General features: G+C 40.3%; 1 protein-coding gene across 1 annotated transcript in view; it reads right to left on the reverse strand.

The window, feature by feature from the left end:
• Positions 1–20,216, reverse strand: part of KIT (KIT proto-oncogene, receptor tyrosine kinase) — an 83,776-nt gene that overhangs the window by 22,517 nt on the left and 41,043 nt on the right. The window contains exons 3-7 of the mRNA XM_060011744.1: positions 19,851–20,132; positions 18,641–18,777; positions 11,972–12,143; positions 7,907–8,096; positions 5,365–5,480 (exon numbers count right to left, since the gene is read on the reverse strand). Of these exons, the coding sequence (XP_059867727.1) occupies positions 5,365–5,480; positions 7,907–8,096; positions 11,972–12,143; positions 18,641–18,777; positions 19,851–20,132 (897 nt within the window). The remainder of the gene's footprint in view (positions 1–5,364; positions 5,481–7,906; positions 8,097–11,971; positions 12,144–18,640; positions 18,778–19,850; positions 20,133–20,216) is intronic.

The raw sequence follows: 20,216 nt of genomic DNA on the forward strand, positions 1-20,216 counted from the left end.
CCAACTTCCCAAAAGGCAAAGTCCTAGTAACTTTGTTCTCTTGACGCATGAGGATCTGGAAAGGTGCCCCAAACCCCCGAACTGGCACGGCCACCCCGGGTATTATTTCACCCTGGATAAAGTCACTGAAACTTCCAGCCAGGTGGATGACCCAGATGGCTGGCTGGCTGGCTGGCAGACTGTCCAAAGCCATCTAGCTACACGGCTGTCCTGTTAGGTCTGCCCTCACCTACGGCAAATGGTGGGCTGCGCGGGTGCTGTATTGCACAGTGTTGCACTCAGGGTGGCTTCTCCCTGGAAGAAGGATAGTTTAGCTATCCATAACTGGATTTAACTACGACCCCAAATAAAAAATACATAAAAAGCAGCTCAGATTCTGTAGATGTGGTCAAAGGGAAACATTCCCATGAAGAAGCCTCGTTCCGGATGATTGATTACTTTGACCGATTTGGGTATATTGTATGATCTATAAATAATCGCTTACAGCAGACAGGATGTTAATTATATGATGCCGTGGTTTAGAAATAATACAGTATTTAGCATTTCCTTAAATTGTTTCAATCCCCTGTTAACACTCTGCCATAAATGGAGGGAAATCGGTGATTTAGAGAATTAATTTGGTGTAGAGTTCAGCAGTTGTTTGGATATCCAATCGAGCTTAACATTCCCTGTGTTCCGTGTAATCCCAAAGATGAAAGGCAAGCGCTTTCATTCTCTAGACCTTACTTGTCCTGATGGCCTTGCTGTACCACCACCTGAGTACCACCACACTCTCACTCAACTGATAGGTCTGTCATTAAAGGATAGACCTTTGAGATTGGAGAGGGATCTATTTATGGCTCCCAGATAACATTTGCTACAAATTTTATATGCATAATACTGATCTGGAAATGCTACCAGATAACATTTTATAATGCTACTAGTGTCATTTTAAGTTACTGGCCAATCAAAACCATAATGAGATATCTCCTCACACCTGTCGGCATGGCTATTATCGAAAAGACAAGAAAACAAGTGTTGGCGACAATGTGGAGAAAGAGAACTCTTGTATCCTGCTGGTGGGAACGTAAATTGGTATAACCATTACGGAAAACAGTATGGACGTTTCTCGAGAAATTAAAAATAGAACTACCATGTGATCCATCAATCCTACTTCTGGGTATAAATTCAAAGGAAACAAGACTATTATCTCGAAGGATTATCAGTCCTCCCACGTTCACTGCAGTAATATTGACAACAGCCGAGGTATGGAAATAACCTAAATTTCTTTCAGTGGATGAATGAATAAAGAAAATGTGGTGTGTGTGTGTGTGTGTGTGTGTGTGAGAGAGAGAGAGAGAGAGAGACAGGGGGGCCAAGTGGATAATCAGGGTTAAAATACGTGTTTGGCCTCTTATTTGTCCTGGCTCTGATAAAAACCTTTACTGTATGACATTGATTGTAACCAAAGAGACCATAGGTTTCTAATCCATTATCACAGGCTACCTACAGAATCTTGGTGATGTTACTTTTTCTAAACATTTGCAGGAATTTTGGAAAGAGTAGCGCCTATTAAGAAAGCACTTTTGGGTAGTTTTATAGTTCTTAGAACGCTATTTTCCTCCCGATTTTGATCTGAAAGGGAAACAAATGGCCATTTTCACCGAAGATATCAAACTTCTTTTTAGAACTAAGAATCTGATTTCTGTATATACCTTCAATAAGCAATTCAAGACTAATTATAGTAATGCAAGTTCAATGCAAAGAATCACTGATTTTTTGGCCATTATAAACCACCTTTAATGTCAGTGAGCCTACTTACCAGACCCACGTAAATCATGGCTTGTTAGAGAAGTTAAAAACAGTATTAAAACATTTTCAAGGAGCTTTCCTGGTGGCGCAGTGGTTGAGAGTCCGCCTGCCGATGCAGGGGACACGGGTTCGTGCCCCAGTCCGGGAAGATCCCACATGCCGCGGAGCGGCTGGGCCCGTGAGCCATGGCCGCTGGGCCTATGCGTCCGGAGCCTGTGCTCCGCAACGGGAGAGGCCACAACAGTGAGAGGCCCGCATACCGCCAAAAAAAAAAAAACATTTTCAAGTTTAACATGTACATATTTCTCTCTTAAAGGTTACACGTAAGTGATTAGAACACAAACACACACACACACACGCACGCACGCACAATATCCTCAAATCTACATGTGGAATTTTCAAAACAAATGGGTTCTTCAACCACCAAACATTTAACTCTTCAAAATCAAGGATCTTCCTGAGCATTTCTCATAGCTGAATCTATTAAGCAATTATGCATCCCTGTCACTGAGTGAAAGTAGCCTGAATTCCTACACTAATAGCATGCATTTATTATTCTGATTTTTATTCATTCTAGTTTTTGCAGAGCACAATTCCTTTCACCCTTGGGGCTAAGCTTATTTACAGAATAAAACATGCAGCAGATCTACATACGTAATTTGGCTCAGCTAAAATGGTATGTCAAAATAGACACAACTGGTCCAAGTTTAAATTTTAAAACTATTTTTAGCTTTTGATTTTAAATGTAACATCTTGCCCCATGATACATCAACTAGAATTTTTTTTTCAATCCAAAAAATAAAGTTAACAAAGAAATTAGCTAACTATATCTGTGAAGAGCAATCGGGACATACTTCATAAGAAACAGATAAAAGATTCACACAAAAATGCTAGCTCTGTCAAAGCATTTGGAGGTCAAGAAATCCAACATGTTAGGTAAGTGAAATAAATGCCTTTAGCGTCAGCTTAGTGTTTGTAATAAACTGACATCAATGAAGAGACTCCCTGAAGAGCTTAACCTACGAGGGCAGACACTACACACCCTCATCCGTGTGCCCAGTGCCATGAAGCAGGAGCTCAAGTACGTGCTGGGAGGTATCTGCGACCCAGGCCCCAGAATATACAATAGAAAAGGCCTCCTGCGCTAACAGGGAATCCAAGAAGGGATCATTTGGGACAGTTCAGGCCATTTCCTCTCTAGTTTCAAACAGGCGTGAATTCACCAGCAGAGGTCATTAACACCGATCCTATGGATGGCAAATTAGGCTGGTAAGTAAAAAGGTAGTAATTTTGTCACCCTGAGAAAAGTAAGGGTGACTTCAGAGATGTCTTTCTAAGGTCAGTGACTCATGACTGACTGGCAGACCACACACACTGGCAAATGGAAGCAGGAAAAAGGGGGAAAGAGACAGATCTTAATGCACCCTGGACCTTGAAGCCAGGGAAAGAGAAATGCAAACGACATAACTTTATAAAATTCCCAACTACTAAGCTTCTCAAAGTGAGGCCTGTCGAGTAGGCCATGTCCATGATCTACTGGTACTGGGGACCTAAGCAGAGAAACCGAGACTAAGCAATTTGACTTAATTGTATCTGTTGAATCTAATAATAAAAAAAATCCATTCTTGGATTTTACATATCTTTGCTCTTTTCCATCTCACTTTTCTAGTGGCTGGTTCTTTCTGTATTTTATAAGAAGTATTGATCCAGAAGGAACTGGAAATTAAAAATACAAGGTCCCTTACCACAGACAGTTTGAGAAGTACTGCACTACAACACCCTAAATAAAGTTTTGTACGGACAGTACGGATATGACGCTTGCAAGGATACTGATTTACCTGCAATCATCTCTTCAATTACTTGAACAGTAAGCAGGTAGTTTTGCCCATGTGTAATACACTAAACTCTTCTGATTAACATCTGAATTAATCTAGAGATATTTGAATTGCAGGCCAATGAGATACCACATAATCAAAACTGTTCCCGGGAACTGAGATGTTAATTAACGTGTTTCCCTTGGAAAAGGAGAGTTCTGTGGTCATACAAATGTGAGAGATATGCTCATTTCCATGCCTCCTCCTGGGCAGGCAAAATACACGTTAGCGTATGAAGGATGCCGAGAAGGTCTGCAGTTAAGAAAAATGTTTATGCAGATGTGATGCTCTTTGTCTAAATACATGTTAACATCTTGTTCAGGAAACACGATTTTGGAAATGCTGGAATTGACAAAGGACTCCAGATTAGCAATCAAAAACCTGTCTTGAGTGTCACTTGCTAGCTGCTTCCTGTCTTCATTTGTAAAGGGATCACGCTCACCACCCCACCACGCTAGTGAGCGGCTGCATCAGTGAACGAACGATGGAAAATCACTCTATGCAGCAAGTAATAAGCTCCTGGAGGACACGGAACTGGCTCCCATCCTGCAGCCCAACACACACAAACTGTTACTAAGCTGCTCTCTAGGGAATGTTCCAGGTTGTCTCCTCACGCCCCCCCGCCCCTCCCTGCCATGCCCCGGATGGCTAATTCCGATGGTCATTTTGTGGGCTGGTCCCTTGAGATTCCGTGCCTTTGGAGGCCTCCTGCCTCTGGTCCCCTGGCTGGTGTGGTGTGGCAGGCACCTGCCACCCTTCCTGGGAAATGCAGGGGGCCCCAGAGCAGAGCCAAGAGCGGGCCCTACACTTGGCAAAAGTCCCAGCTGGTGAGCACAGCCCCAGGCATCAGCCTCTGTGCAGAGAAGCTGCCCCAAGACATTGTGGGATGTGGGCCACACAGGGCTCAGGTGTTCAGGTTCCCACGTCCACTGCCATCCTCCCACCCTAAACCACCTGCGCCCTTCTCCCACAGCCTCCACGTGACACGCAGTAGGGACCCACTGAGCTGAGCGATACTGCATTCATCTCACACAAAGAATACCCCAACGTGGGCTTCCCTGGTGGCGCAGTGGTTGAGAGTCCGCCTGCTGATGCAGGGGATGCGGGTTCGTGCCCCGGTCCGGGAAGATCCCACATCCCACATGCCACGGAGTGGCTGGGCCCGTGAGCCATGGCCGCTGAGCCTGTGCTCCGCAACGGGAGAGGCCACAACAGTGAGGGGGCCCGCATACCGAAAAAAAAAAAAAAAAAAAAAAAAGAATACCCCAACCCGAAAGAGAAAGCGTTGTAACAAGAAATTGTTTGTCAGGGCTTGATAGCACTTCTTTCCCACCTAATACCATAATCTAGCTCCTATCCAACCTCCGGCTCCCCATTTCAACAATCAGTAAGAATACATTCTCCCTCAAACTGTTTGCTATTTTTAACTTCTATGGCTCCTCTGTTGACTTCAAAGGCAACACCCAGCATCTGAGCACCAGCTACAAGGTCATGTGGTTAGTGAAATGTAGGACAAGGAATTGGTTTTTGTACACAGTCTTCCAACCACCAAACCACGAGGTCTTTGTTAAGGTCAAATTATCATGAAACGTTATTGACCCAGTACACAATGAACTCAGTGCAGCAGCTGTTACAAACACTAGCCACAACTTAAAAGAATAAAAAAATAAAAAGATAAGCAGCCATTCGTTCTACTCACTGTTCACGTAAACATTAAACGTCACGGAAGAATTCGCATCAGAATTGGACACGAGAAACGTGTAAGTGCCTCCTTCGGTCCCTTTTAATCTGGTTAGATGAAGTTCACTTACATATCTACAAAGAAAGGACAACCCATCAGTCACCTGTGGACGGCCTGCCTCAGGGCGTGTGGCTTTATCAGTTTCTACCTGAAAATACATGCTTATTTTGGAAAAATATGCCCCACTTAATTCAGTATTAACAAGATCCACATTAACAAACAAGAACACACACATATATTTCATTGGGGACAGATGCCTGGCGTGTGAGAATACAGAGTGGGGAAAGGCTCTCTCGGCATAAAGGCAACCTCACAGAGATGGCAGCCTCTTCCGCTTCCTGAGCTGTCCCCACGGCCGCATCCTTCTCTGCCCTGGTCCTCTGTTCAACCTCCCTCTCATCGGTGTCCTGAACTCGCCCGCCCTGCTTTAACGGCACCTGCCTGGCAAAACGCCAGGCTGGCAGGCATCTCCATGTAGGTGTCTCCCTGCAGATGCTTCAGGGTCACACGGCAAGGTCAATACCGCTGCCCTCACCTTCCTTCTTGTGACACCACCGTCTCCCGGCTTTCCTCCTTCCTCCCCGCCGCTGCTTCTTCCCAGTGTCCTCTGCAGCATGTGCTATTCGACCTTCTGTTTCACAGCAAGGACATCGTAGATGGCTGTGATAACTGAGCACGCGGTACCACCATCGGGGGCGTTACTGACACGGGCTCCAGCATGGACGGAGTACCCTGGGCGCCCCTTGACCCCCACAACCGATTCGACACGCGGTGGGTGGTTCAGTCTCTCCTCTCACACTGCATGTGCTCCCTGGGCAATCCATGCTCCCCTGAACTACTTACTGTCTGCTCACAAATCCTGACCTCTAGTCCAGACCTCCCTGTCCTATGCCTTCCTTCCTCTACAGACCTATGCTCACATCCCACCCCCCCAGTCCAGAGTGTCCCTGTGACTGGACTGTGGCTCACCCACACCCTTTCTTCTCTCCTTTCCCCTCTCTACCCTGTTCCCCCCAACTCCCCGCCAGGTCTCTCTCTCCTTTAATGAAGACCTTGCCTGTGAATCCCTCCCGCAGGCGCTGCATCCAGGGAACCCGACCTACGATACATTCTACCTGAACATCCCGGCTCAAGATCCCACAGTCAACCTCAAATTCAACAAACCCCAAGCCGAGCTCATTGCCTTTGCCCCCTCCCTCTCCCCTCCCCCTCGAATAGTATTGCCTCTTACCATCCAACCTGGCTGCCACAACCAGACTCCTGAGAGCATCTTCAGCTCCTGCCTCTTTCCTAGCCCTTCGATCACCTTTAAGGAGGAATCCTGGACACCTCCCAATACATGCTCTTCCCTCCAACCCTTAGACCGAGGCCCAGGACAGCATCCTTTCTTATCCACACTCTTACAACAGCCAAGAGCTCCTGACTAGGAAAAAGTACTAACTCTATCTAGGCACCTACCTCTTATCAGCCTTGGGCTCTTGTTCAGATTAACACACCTAGGTCTCAGATTCCTCTTCTATAGAAAGAAGGGAAGTAAGAGTGCCTCCTCATCGAATTTGTGAGGACCAAAATTATTGAGTTAATGTACATGAGGGACTTTGAACAGCACATGGCAGGAAAAAAGCACACACAGCTTACATGAAATGTCACTATTGCTACTGTTTTTATTGTAAGTGTTTTGAGGATCAAATGAGAGGTCTGGGGCTTCCCTGGTGGCGCAGTGGTTAAGAATCCGCCTGCCAATGCAGGGGACACGGGTTCGAGCCCTGGTCCAGGAAGATCCCACATGCCACAGAGCAACTAAGCCCGTGCGCCACAACTACTGAGCCTGCGCTCTACAGCCTGCGAGACACAACTACGGAGCCCGTGTGCCACAACTACTGAAGCCCATGCGCCTAGAGCCCGTGCTCCTCAACAAGAGAAGCCACGACAATGAGAAGCCCATGCACCGCAACAAAAAGTAGCCCCTGCTCACCGCAACTAGAGAAAGCCCGCGTGCAGCAACGAAGACCCAACACAGCCATAAATAAATAAGTAAGTAAGTAAGTAAGTAAGTAAAAATTAAAAAAAAAAAAAAGAGAGAGAGAGAGGTCTGATGTAAAAGAAACTTGGGTTCACCGCCTGGCCCAAAGATGCTTAATGATTCTTAGTTTTCTTACAGTCTTAAAAAAAATGATTAAAGGCACTAACATTTCTCTTTCTCTGAAGAGAATTATTTAATGTGTCCCTAGTATATGCTAGTCACTGCTTTGAACTATCCTCAGAACTCTAGGAGAGAACTATCCTCCAATTTACAAACAAGAAAACTGACGCATGGACTTTTCTGTGTGCTCTAAACACACAGCAAAATGAAATGATGATGACTCAGGAAGCAGCCCCAAACTTCCTTCCGTATCAGCTGTCCTCTCATACACTGACGGGTCACAGAAACAGGATCCGGTAAGCCAAGGGGACAGGGTGGGGGGAACGTGTAATTCCCCAAACAAGGCCCTTTTCTTACCTGATGTTACTTTCATTGTCAGACTTGGGGTAATCTTCCCACTTGTCAGTGGAAGTTCTGTTCATGTATATCCACTGTCGGTGTTCAGGTTTGGGATATGCCTCATACTCAACAACCAAATCCACATTCTCGCCATCGTTTACAAATACTGTTGTATTCATCATAGGGAAGATATTAATGAATCCTTTATCTAATCACAGCAGAATGAGACAGAAAGAAACTGTTATCCCCAAAATCTTGACAAATAACAAAACTTCACCTTTGGATTATAAAGATATTGAATGATTTCCAGTATTAATTGGCAATGACAAGTAAGAATTTTGACTAACCATTTTACATTTTATTTTGCTCTTGGAGAATCACGGTCATAAAGTGAGAAAGGACACACGTTGGAAATGTTTATTCTCTTATCTCTGCTCTTAAGCAAGTCTGTTAAAGATCTATCACCATCTTAGAAGTCTTCTAGAACTACCAGTCCTGATGTTTATTAGGCTAAAAAGTATTTGGACTAAATAGTTAGCCCATACCCAGATCCAATATAATTGTATATGTGGTAAGAAGATGTCATAAATCAAGAAGGGGAAGAGAGCCCCGATATTTAATAAAAATGTTGCAAGAATGTCATTTAGTATTTAGAGAAAAATAAACTTAGATCTTCTTATCATATCATATATCACAAATGAATCAAGGACAGCATTTTAATAATTAAACCATATTTTTAACTAAACAACGGAATTTACTTCTATCAAAACTTTGTGGAGGGGAGGGTGAGGGGAGTTTTCTAGGCTTTTTAGAAGCAGCCAAAGAAATAAAAATCCTAAAAGACAAATCTAAATACATAAACATTTTCAGAAAGTATCTATATATAGGAAAATTAATTAAGGTAATAGGAAAAAGAGGACATAAAAATATAGAAGGAAAAATAAACTGCTAATTTAAATAAGGCATTCCTTTTCACATATTGAAAGTAGCAAAACTTCAATAAAGCTGTTAAAAAATAATGTATATCCACTCTATGGAAAAATAGTAAAACTAATCTGAAATAAACTCAATAATTTTGCAAGTGTACTTAAAGTAGCACACTGAATTACACTTTGTAAATGGGTACAACTCTTGTGGAAAGCATTTAGCGATATAGATTTTTAAAAATTATCTACTTTTCAATTTAATCCAGAGAACTCTTCTTAGTGAGGTAGATGGCCACGTGCAAAAAGAAGTGCTATTTACACTAGTCATAATAATTTTAAAAACGAGAAAATAGAGAACTGGCTAAGTAAATAAATCAGCCCTTAGAAATTATTATATAATAATAATAATAACAATACAAGGAAGAGCTTGGAAAAGACCATCATAAAATAATTGCCAATATCATATTTATAGCCTCCATTTATGGAATGCTTTTTAGCATACACTTTGTTTAATAATTATGACAAACATTTAACTTATAATGATACTGAAAGAGAACGCTTGTAACCCCTAATCACAGATGAAAAAGAAATCAAGTCCTGGAAAGCCATATAGGTGGCGACCCAAAGCAGAGCCTACATGTGAATACAGGTCTGTAAGAAGCCAAGGCTGGTCTCTTTACTGTTGCACAGCCTAGAGTCTCCACATACTTCAAATGAGAAAGAGAGAGAACATAAGATTGTATGTATAATTAAAATCCTGTTGCATATAAAAATATAACCATATACCAAATCCTAAAAAAGCTTATATCAAGTTAGTGGAATTATGGAAGAGTTTTAATCTTCTATTTATTTTCCAAAATTTGAAAATTAATTATAACATTTTATATTGTCATTTAACCAAACAGTGCCATTGTCTTTGGCACTGTTTGGTTAAATATATTGATAGCCCCCATGATGTTGACATGAGAGTATTTGACTCTCCTTTAGTTTCCTACAGATTCAGAATAAAAAAATGGAGTCAAACTGTCCTTTGTATCAATGGAAAAAATATTTTTCAGGTGAAAATCAAAAATCATCCAAATGAAATTAAAACACCACTTTGTTCTAATACCTGAATCATAAAAGGTACACCCCTGCCATTCTTTAAGCTAATTTAGATTAATTTTGAGGAAATAAATGTTTTGTCTGAATGTTACGTTAAATTTTCAGGTACTCAAGATCATAAATTCAAAGATATCACACAATGCAAAATATTCAAACACCACAGACAACGATATTTCCACTGATTTCTCTCCCTCTCATCATGTACAAAATACTAAAGTTCTCCTGAGTTTTCTATAGTCCAGTTTGCTCAATATAGTTTTATGTCCTATAATAGGACACAGCTTCAAATTCATGAAGTGTAAGAATTATTAGACTCAAAGAACCCCACCTGGGTTTGTTACAGAGGATGATTTAAGAAATTGACGAGACATTAACATTTAATCAAGGGCAAACACTGTGCCGGGCACATCTGCAAAATATATGGCCTTTCTCCCTCCACAGCCTTGGGAGTTAGAGGCTATGTTTCTTGGAAGAGAAAATGCAGGCAGAGTTAAAGTGGGGTGTATTTGAAAGTTAAGTGCCAGAGCTCCAACTCAAAACCAGGTTGGGGCCACCCAGAAGCCTTTTTTGCGCCACTCCACACTGTGTCCAAATCCTACTCCCAGCCCCTAAAGAAATTACTTTTCTCTTTGTCTCTTACTGTTCCTCCCATCCCAACCCACTCCTGAAATAGTACAAAGCCAGATTCAGGTTTCACGGCCTCCAGTCTTTCCAGTTATATTCTTGGAAATTGATGAATGGATTTTAAAAATCTGATTACATACAACAATAAGCTCCAAACATCCTTACTAATTGCTTTCTGGAGCTGAAGCTGATATATCAACATGCTCCCTAATCAACTTAGCAAATTAGCACTTATGGAGTTTAATATTTTAAAAGCATAGCCTTTTATTCAAATTAATAAATGGTTCACAATCACATTTAGGGACAGAGTAGTGCCCTTTCTCTGGGCTGGCTCTGTAATCGCAAGTAAAGTGTCTTTTTCACGTTCAGTCTGGTGAGATACTTTCCATTACAACATGGGCAGAAACGCCAAAATCATATGAGATTATTGTGGGATAAATCGCAGACTTCTAACATTGGTACATAAATTATTGAAGAAATATGGGGGAAAGGAGAGAAATGAAAACAAATATCACACCATTTTATTATTGCTCATGATGAATTTCACCACCCTACAAGTACTTAAAGTCAAGCGCTGAGAATATGGTTGCATTAAAAAGACAAGAAAGTAGATTAAACGCAAACAGTACTAAAAAGACAAGAAAAGTATAAACAAAGTAATTTTAAAATTATTATTATTTTCAGTAATTCAAAATACCACACTCTGATCTCATTAAGTAGATGCTTGGGAAATAAATATTCAGTAAGATCTAAAGCATGGAAGACTAAACCAGTTGTGTATGCCAGACATGATGGGGTTAGGGCACAGGTTACTATGTTTCAGTTTACGCTCTGTAGAATCAATGACCCATGCCTGGTGGGCTGTCTTCCTGAAGGTTTATGCTACAGCCTATAAGGCTGGAGGACAGGGTGAGGTCAGGGGTGTACTGAGGAGGAGAAGCCAATTCAGTCCTTCCTGCTACAAAGGGTGACTAGAGCCCATGAATCAAAAAACGATAAACCAAAAGGCTGAGGAACCTCACCAGAAGATTCAGAGAAATACATTAAGCTCTAAGCATATGCCTTCCTCCACAGAGAAAAGTCTCCATCCATTTCCAAAGTCAAGTCATTCAGCAAGGACTAGAGTTTCTGGAAAGGCTCAACCTACATTGTATTTGTTGAGGTAGGGGAGGTAAGCAGAGAATGACATGTTCAAACAGCTTCACAGTTACAACTTTCCACTTGCCTCTATTAAATTGGTAGAATTTGCTTTTGTGCTCTAGTTGGAAGAGGCTACGAAGATCATTTTCTTTCATATATTCATCCATTCATTCAGTAATAATAAAAACCCTAAGAATCTGTTCAACATTCCATTAACGTAAAAAGGAAACCATCTAGTAATTCCTTCATTCACTATGCCAGTAATTTATCCATTCCCAGAGATATTTACCTACTACTTCTAAGGTTGTTGTGACATTTGCTGATCCAAAAGTATTATTGGCATAACACATGAACACGCCAGAATCATTAACTCTTGCTGAGCTGATAGTCAATCTCTCCTGACGAAGAAAATTGAAGTCACCCTGATGCCAGCTATTCCTCTTCACCTGTTCTTTAGTCTGCTGGTTTCAGAAGGAGAGGGAAAAAAAAATCAAAGATTACCATAAAATTTATATTCAGGATCTTTCCTAGATAAATTAAAAATAGCAGCAATTAACTTCTCCGTATTAGCATTCATTATACACTACTTAAGTAAGTATAATAAAACATCATGACAAGTCTGTCATTGGAACACTTCATATTACAGGATTATATTGAAAGATAGTTATTACTGATGATTGTAAAAAATGAAAATTCATTTCTTAATAACCACAGCATACGTAATTCCAAATTCTCTGCAGTGCTAAATATTTTTTAACAGTGCCAAATTTTAGAAGTTCTTATATAAGAAATAATACAGGACACTGATATTTTAAAAGTCAGCATATTTATATCCTATCAATACTTCCTGTTATATATATATTTTTTCTATTCTACATCCCACTGGTTGAAAGAAAACACATCACTAGTAACAATCGTTCTATTATATTAACATTTATATTATTTTCATGAATAAAAATAGACTTACAGTGTCTAAGACTAACTCGAAAATTCATCCTATAGTTCTTACCCAGCAGAATTTTGGCAAGTATTAAAGGGAGTTCTAAAGTATATAAGACATATAAGACAAAATCCCCAATTATTTACACATGAGCTGAAGAGAAAAGGTTTGCATTTACTCTTGTGATATCACCATGCCACTGTTAATATTTATCTGCAGATAAGACATGGAGAGATTTCTTGTATGGAAAACGTCATGGGGAAACAACCATAATACAAACTATAACCACTCTCTGAGAAGATTAAAAGAAATAGCATAGAGCTTTCTGCATCTTCCAAATTTTCTGTAACATGAACACATTCCTATTACGATGGGGGGAGGGAAGCAACTAAAAAAGAAACTAAACAGGAGCTGATATTGACATGAAACAAGATCAAGGGTGATTCCCTGGCCAGGCTATGGTGAACCTATTGGCATTAGACCATTCTGACAGTACTGTAAATCCGAACAGTCCTTCTGGAAAGCAACTTGGAAGCATGGTTCAGACCACTAAGCAACTCCAGCAAATTTATCTCAAGGAAACAACTCAACAGAAAACAAAAGGTCCAAGATATTTACTGCGGTGAAAAATTGCAGATGACCTAAATGTATACCAGGTATCAAAACTATGAATACGTGAAAATAAGAAAAATGCTTCTTTTATGTAAAAAGCATAAAATGAGTGTACCTTAAGACAGCAACCATGTGTTAATACATATGCATGAGGGGAGAGAGAAAATAAACATGAAAAAAAATGTGGGCAATATAGCATTTGTAAGGACTAACCACTTGAGACTACTGAGCACTTGAAATGTAGTAGGTCCAAATTGAGTTGTGTTGCAAATATAAAATATGTCCCAGATTTTAAAGACTTAATATGAAAAAAGTAGTGTAAAATATCCCATCAAAAATTTTTATGTTATGGATTTGGTAAAGTAGCAAGATACAAAATTAATGCACAGAAATCTCTAGCATTCCTATACATTAATGATGAAAAATCTGAAAGTGAAATTAAGAAAACACTCCCACTTACCATTGCAACAAAAAGAATAAAATATCTAGGAATAAATCTACCTAAGGAGACAAAAGACCTGTATGCAGAAAATTATAAGACACTGATGAAAGAAATTAAAGATGATACAAATAGATGGAGAGATATACCATGTTCTTGGATTGGAAGAATCAACATTGTGAAAATGACTCTACTACCCAAAGCAATCTACAGATTCAATGCAATCCCTATCAAACTACCACTGGCATTTTTCACAGAACTAGAACAAAAAATTTCACCATTTGTATGGAAACACAAAAGACCCCGAATAGCCAAAGCAATCTTGAGAAAGAAAAACGGAGCTGGAGGAATCAGGCTCCCTGACTTCAGACTGTATACTACAAAGCTACAGTCATCGAGACAGTATGGTACTGGCACAAAAACAGAAATATAGATCAATGGAACAGGATAGAAAGCCCAGAGACAAACCCACACACATATGGTCACCTTACCTTTGATAAAAGAGGCAAGAATATACCGTGGAGAAAAGACAGCCTCTTCAATAAGTGGTGCTGGGAAAACTGGACAGCCACATGTAAAAGAATGAAATTAGAACACTCCCTAACACCATACACAAAAATAAACTCAAAATGGACTAAAGACCTAAATGTAAGGCCAGACACTATCAAACTCTTAGAGGAAAACATAGGCAGAACACTCTATGACATAAATCACAGCAAGATCCTTTTTGACCCAAGTCCTAGAGAAATGGAAATAAGAACAAAAATAAACAAATGGGACCTAATGAAACTTCAAAGCTTTTGCACAGCAAAGGAAACTATAAACAAGATGAAATGACAACATCAGAATGGGAGAAAATATTTGCAAATGAAGCAACTGACAAAGGATTAATCTCCAAAATTTACAAACAGCTCATGCAGCTCAATATCAAAAAAAAAACAACCCAATCAAAAAATGGGCAGAAGACCTAAAAAGACATTTCTCCAAAGAAGATATACAGATTGACAACAAACACATGAAAGAATGCTCAACATCATACATCATTAGAGAAATGCAAATCAAAACTACAATGAGATATCATCTCACACCAGTCAGAATGGCCATCATCAAAAAATCTACAAACAATACATGCTGGAGAGGGTATGGAGAAAAGGGAACCCTCTTGCAGTGTTGGTGGGAATGTAAATTGATGCAGCCACTATGGAGAACAGTATGGAGGTTCCTTAAAAAACTAAAAATAGAACTACCATATGACCCAGCAATCTCACTACTGGGCATATACCCTGAGAAAACCATAATTCAAAAAGAGTCATGTACCACAATGTTCATTGCAGCTCTATTTACAATAGCCAGGACATGAAAGCAACCTAAATGTCCACTGACAGATGAATGCATAAAGAAGATGTGACACATATATACAATGAAATATTAGTCATAAGAAGAAATGAAATTGAGTTATTTGCAGTGAGGTGGATGGACCTAGAGTCTGTCATACAGAGTGAAGTAAGTCAGAAAGAGAAGAACAAATACTGTATGCTAACACAGACCTACTAGAGAATGGACTTTAGGATACAGGGAGGGGGAAGGGTAAGCTGGGACGAAGTGAGAGAGTGGCATGGACATATAGACACTACCAAACGTAAAACAGATAGCTAGTGGGAAGCAGCCGCATAGCACAGGGAGATCAGCTCCGTGCTTTGTGACCACGTAGAGGGAGGGGATAGGGAGGGTAGGAGGGAGGGAGACACAAGAGGGAAGAGATATGGGAACATATGTATATGTATAACTGAGTCACTCTTGTTATAAAGCAGAAACTAACACACCATTGTAAAGCAATTATACTCCAATAAAGATGTTAAAAAAATTTTTTTAAATGTTAATTATATAAAATATTTTGGATATATTGGGTTAAATAAAATACATTAAAATCAATTTTACTTTTTTTTTTTTACTCCGTCATGTGCCTACTAGAAAATTTTAAATTACATAGGAGGCTCACATTCTATTTCTACTGCACAGCGCTGCTAATGTACAGTGGTAGAATTCTAGCTATTTCTCTTTTTTTCTCATGGTATTATATTTTTGGAAATTTTTTTCACTAAAATAAGCATACATAAAAGCTGACTGCCAAAGTCGAATGTTTTGGAATCAAAAAGAAGAGAAACCTGCTTGGTTAACTAACTGTGAGATCTTGGCCAAGTCAAGGATGCCACTATGGTCTCAGCTTTTGTTTCTAAAAGGCAATGAGAGAATAAAGGTCTTTAAAGGCCTTTCCGGTTTGGAGCACTATGTCGACTTGAAGATAATCCCTTCTAAGAGATTCTTCTAATAATTGGCAGAAAGCTGACATTTTCCTGCCTAAGAGTAATTGTTAAGAAGAGACAAAGGGGAAGTGACATTTTTCTCTGGCCTCTTCCAGTCCATCATACAGACTTCTCCTCGGCAAAGGCAGAGTGACAATGGACAGGTCACAGACTATATTCTAGATTCCCGGTATCTTCCTTCTAGTTCCTGCAAGAGCCCAGGAGTCCCTGTTTAGGGAGCTAAACAGGACAATGAATACATTGGTGCTAGAAGGAATAGTTTGTTAATAATTGATACATCATCAGCACCCAAACCCGAAGGCCATAATTTAGGATACTGTCAAAGATCATAATAAAAGCAAGCAAAAATACGAGGGTTTAGAAGCCTTAGAAAAGCTAACCAAGATTCACAGTGTTGAATAAACTCCAAGACTCTCTTACGTTTTAAAACAAACAGTTGCAAAAATACCACAAGAGTCGTTTTACCCTAAATTTCATTGTGAACTAAACTTATTCTAAATGATCCAGATCAAATACTATGGATTTTTGAAAGAATCTGATAGTGCTATAACAGGGCTAGGTATTCCAAATTAAGCCAAAGGATATCAATAAAAGATTCATGGAGGAACCCTGGCATACAGCCATGAGCCCCATCTGCAAGTCACACATTACATATTGTTTGCATGTGATTTGCTCTTCCTTAACCCTTGGAGGTGCTCACTGGGATTTCCCCAAAGAGTTCCCAACACTGCAGGCTTATCTACCAGCACCAGCGGATTAATTGGGAATGGCATGCAGGACTCCTGGGAAAAAGTGGTTCAGAATCAAACTGCCTGGGGCAATTTAATTCTCATCTCAAAAAGGCTAATTTTCAAGTTATGGAGAGGCTCAGTTACGCACCCCGTAAATTGTTCTCTCATCTGAAATCAAGGATCATAGAAAGGCAATTAATATGGGACTGTGTTCTATAGGGTTAGTCAGAAATTCATGTGTAAGCTGTTGGTTTTATGATAGGACTTGTTTCTCTGACCCACTGGTTCCATTCTCCTGTTAGTGGCAGGCTTCACTTAGCAAGGTATCTATCACTGGTCTACATGAACGCCATCATAATGGTTTGCATTACGCTAATCACCATGGTTACTTGTTTAGCAAAGGATTCTCTAAACAGGCATGAAACTGCCAATGTTGAATACAGAGCATGAGGCGGAAGAAGAGGAAGAGGAGGATGAAAAGACAGTATTTCCTTTCTTCCAACGTAATACGCATGTGTGTACTCAGGAAAAACTACCATGAGAGCAAATTAACTACTTGGCCAAGATCATTCAAACAAAAATTATTAAAAACTCAGTCACGGGCTTCCCTGGTGGTGCAGTGGTTGAGAATCCACCTGCCAATGCAGGGGACACAGGTTCGAGCCCTGGTCTGGGAAGATCCCACATGCCGCGGAGCAACTAGGCCTGTGAGCCACAACTACTGAGCCTGCGCGTCTGGAGCCTGTGCTCCGCAACAAGAGAGGCCACGATAGAAGCCCGCGCACCGCGATGAAGAGTGGCCCCCGCTTGCCACAACTGGAGAAAGCCCTCGCGCAGAAACGAAGACCCAACGCAGCCAAAAATAAACAAATTAATTAATTAATTAATTATTTTTAAAAAGTAACAAATGTTCAAGTACAGTTGGCGTCTTTAAAAAAAAACTCAGTCAATGGGAATCTTAAGGCAAAATATTAGGGAAACCGGACATTTTAAAGACCTTGTTATTAATATGAGTATTAGAGAGGGAGAAAAACCTTCAAATATAACTGGCTAAAATTTATTTAATTTTAAGATATGCCTAACACGGTATCTGACATACAGTAGACATTCAATATGCATTTGTTAAACGAATGATAACCTAAACGTTAACCAAATGTTTCAGATTGATGACAACCATTTTATTAATAGCGACTAAAACAAATAGAAAACCATTAGCAACCTGATCTCGGGTAAGCAGGCTCAAAGGAGGAAATCAGATGCATACAAAAAGAAATCTCTCAAAGGGACAGGCCTCTCTGTGGCAGAGGGAAGGGCTTCTTGGCTGACATCTGAGACCATTGATTTATGTTTTTAATATGGAAGGAAAAAAACTGGCAACTTTCCCCAATATTTTAAATAATCTGGTCTGAACAGTTGCCATAGTAGCTTTAAAAATCAAGGTAGTTACTCACTGAACCATTAATTTTTTTTTCCCCCCACAAAAGTCATTCAAAAGAAACAGCATGGAGTAGTAACAAGTCTGAAGTTTTCTCTACGACTTTCTCAAAATAAATTTACAAAATGACATTTCTTTGTTACTCATAATGAATATACACATCTACCTATGGTGCAATGAAAGGGGTAAATACACATCATCTGTACACACTCCAGAGAGTTCCACCTCTGACAGACACACCAGCTGAGCCATCCCCAGGACAATTAACAGACTTTTCTAGAATATGTAAAAGAATGTATATGTATGTATAACTGAATCACTTTGCTGTACAGCAGAAATTAACACAACATTGTAAATCAACTCTACTTCAAGAAAATAAATTTTTTTAAAAAATGGACTCTTTTAAAGAAAAACCTTCAACTCTCCCACACAGAGAGAATGATACTTTGAGGCAAATGGAGAAAACAATCCACTCACCTGGCTGTTTTCCCTTATCCACATTGATTCCACAGAGCTAGACACGTCTTTTATCAAGCACATCACTGCAAATTCTTCCCCTTCCCTGAGAAGATAGCTGGCTTTGGACACAGACACAACAGGCACAGCTCTGATGGCTAGAATAAAACGAAACGTGGCCCTCAAATAACTGGCTGTAGTAGAGCATAACGTTTTAACTTACCATTTTTCCTCAGCTCACTTTGTGGTCTTTTAAATAAGATATAAAGTAGGGTACTAACCGATCTGTATTACTTGTATATTTGAAGACATCAGCAATGAAATTGTACATCCCTCAAGTAACTTCATTAACACCGAGTGAAAAAGATAGACTGTCTACTTTGAGATTATGATAATCCTGGGCAATGCTATTTTGAAATAGGTAGAAGCCCTGGCATAGTGAAGCTGCATTCATCTTTATTTGACTTGCTGGTTTCATGAGAATGTGACCAACAACTAATTATATTCTTTTAACCAAACAGGCATCTTTCCCACGCGCTATAAAAATAACGTCTTATTTCTTAAAATCACAGGTTTTAAATAATCAAACTTGCCTTAATTCCAAAGAGCATCCTTTTTCAAAAGCCTTAATAAAAACTACTCAATAGCTAAATGCCAACTGGTGTTGAGTTAGATGATCTCTGAAATACAAAAATCTGGGTATCTTCCAGCTATCAAAATACTCTACATAATGCCACATTAAGAACAAGGTCCAAAGTCAGCTGGTACTTTCCTCCTCAGATTGTGAATAGTTTGAGAGGTATTAAAATTAAATAGCTGAGGAGGAATCAATTCATAGATCAATAGTCAATCAAGGAGTGAATTATCTGTATGCTAACCTTTTCAGTGTAACTAAGGCTTCCCAATGAGTTTCTCTTGGAAGGAACAGTTTGTGCAATTATGAAACTTTGGGATGTCCTGATGTCAGTAGGTTTAAAGACCGTCCCCAGGACCATCTGAATGCCCATCCCTGGCAGACACACCCAGCTGGAGGTGGTCATGGACCCAACACATGGGATGGAGGCTGTGAAATAAAGTATTCACAAGCAGCCAGCATTATTTTGAGGCTGGGCGAAACGATCCAAGAAGCTACCTGAGTGACATACTGAGTTGGACCAGTGAGAAGAGAGAAGTCTTCTTTTAGATCAAAGGATGCTCCGACTCCCAGAAGAAAGCAAACAAGGGCCCATACCTGCCCTCACTTTCAGGGTGAATTTCTTCGACAGCACGGACTTGCCCTTCTGGTTCGCCGAGCAGTGTAGACAGAGCCGATGATACTCGCGCTTCACATTTCTGATCGTGATGCCGGCCTTGGGGTCAGCGACAAACGTCAAGTCCTTGGGAAGAGGTTTCCCCTCGCACCCCGTGAGGGAGTAATTGGTCACCTCTGGGTCTGTCAGAGGACAGCGGACCAGCGTGTCGTTGCCTTCCTTCCCGTACAAGGGAAGCTCAACCAGGAAAAGCTTCTCAGGATCTACAGCATATCAACAATCAGTAGTTTGAATGGCTGGTCACAGACACTGAAAACATTTTATAAAAATCTAAAATATTGCCGCTC

This window comes from Delphinus delphis, chromosome 5 (assembly GCF_949987515.2).
Source record: "Delphinus delphis chromosome 5, mDelDel1.2, whole genome shotgun sequence".
NCBI classification, from domain to species: domain Eukaryota; kingdom Metazoa; phylum Chordata; class Mammalia; order Artiodactyla; family Delphinidae; genus Delphinus; species Delphinus delphis.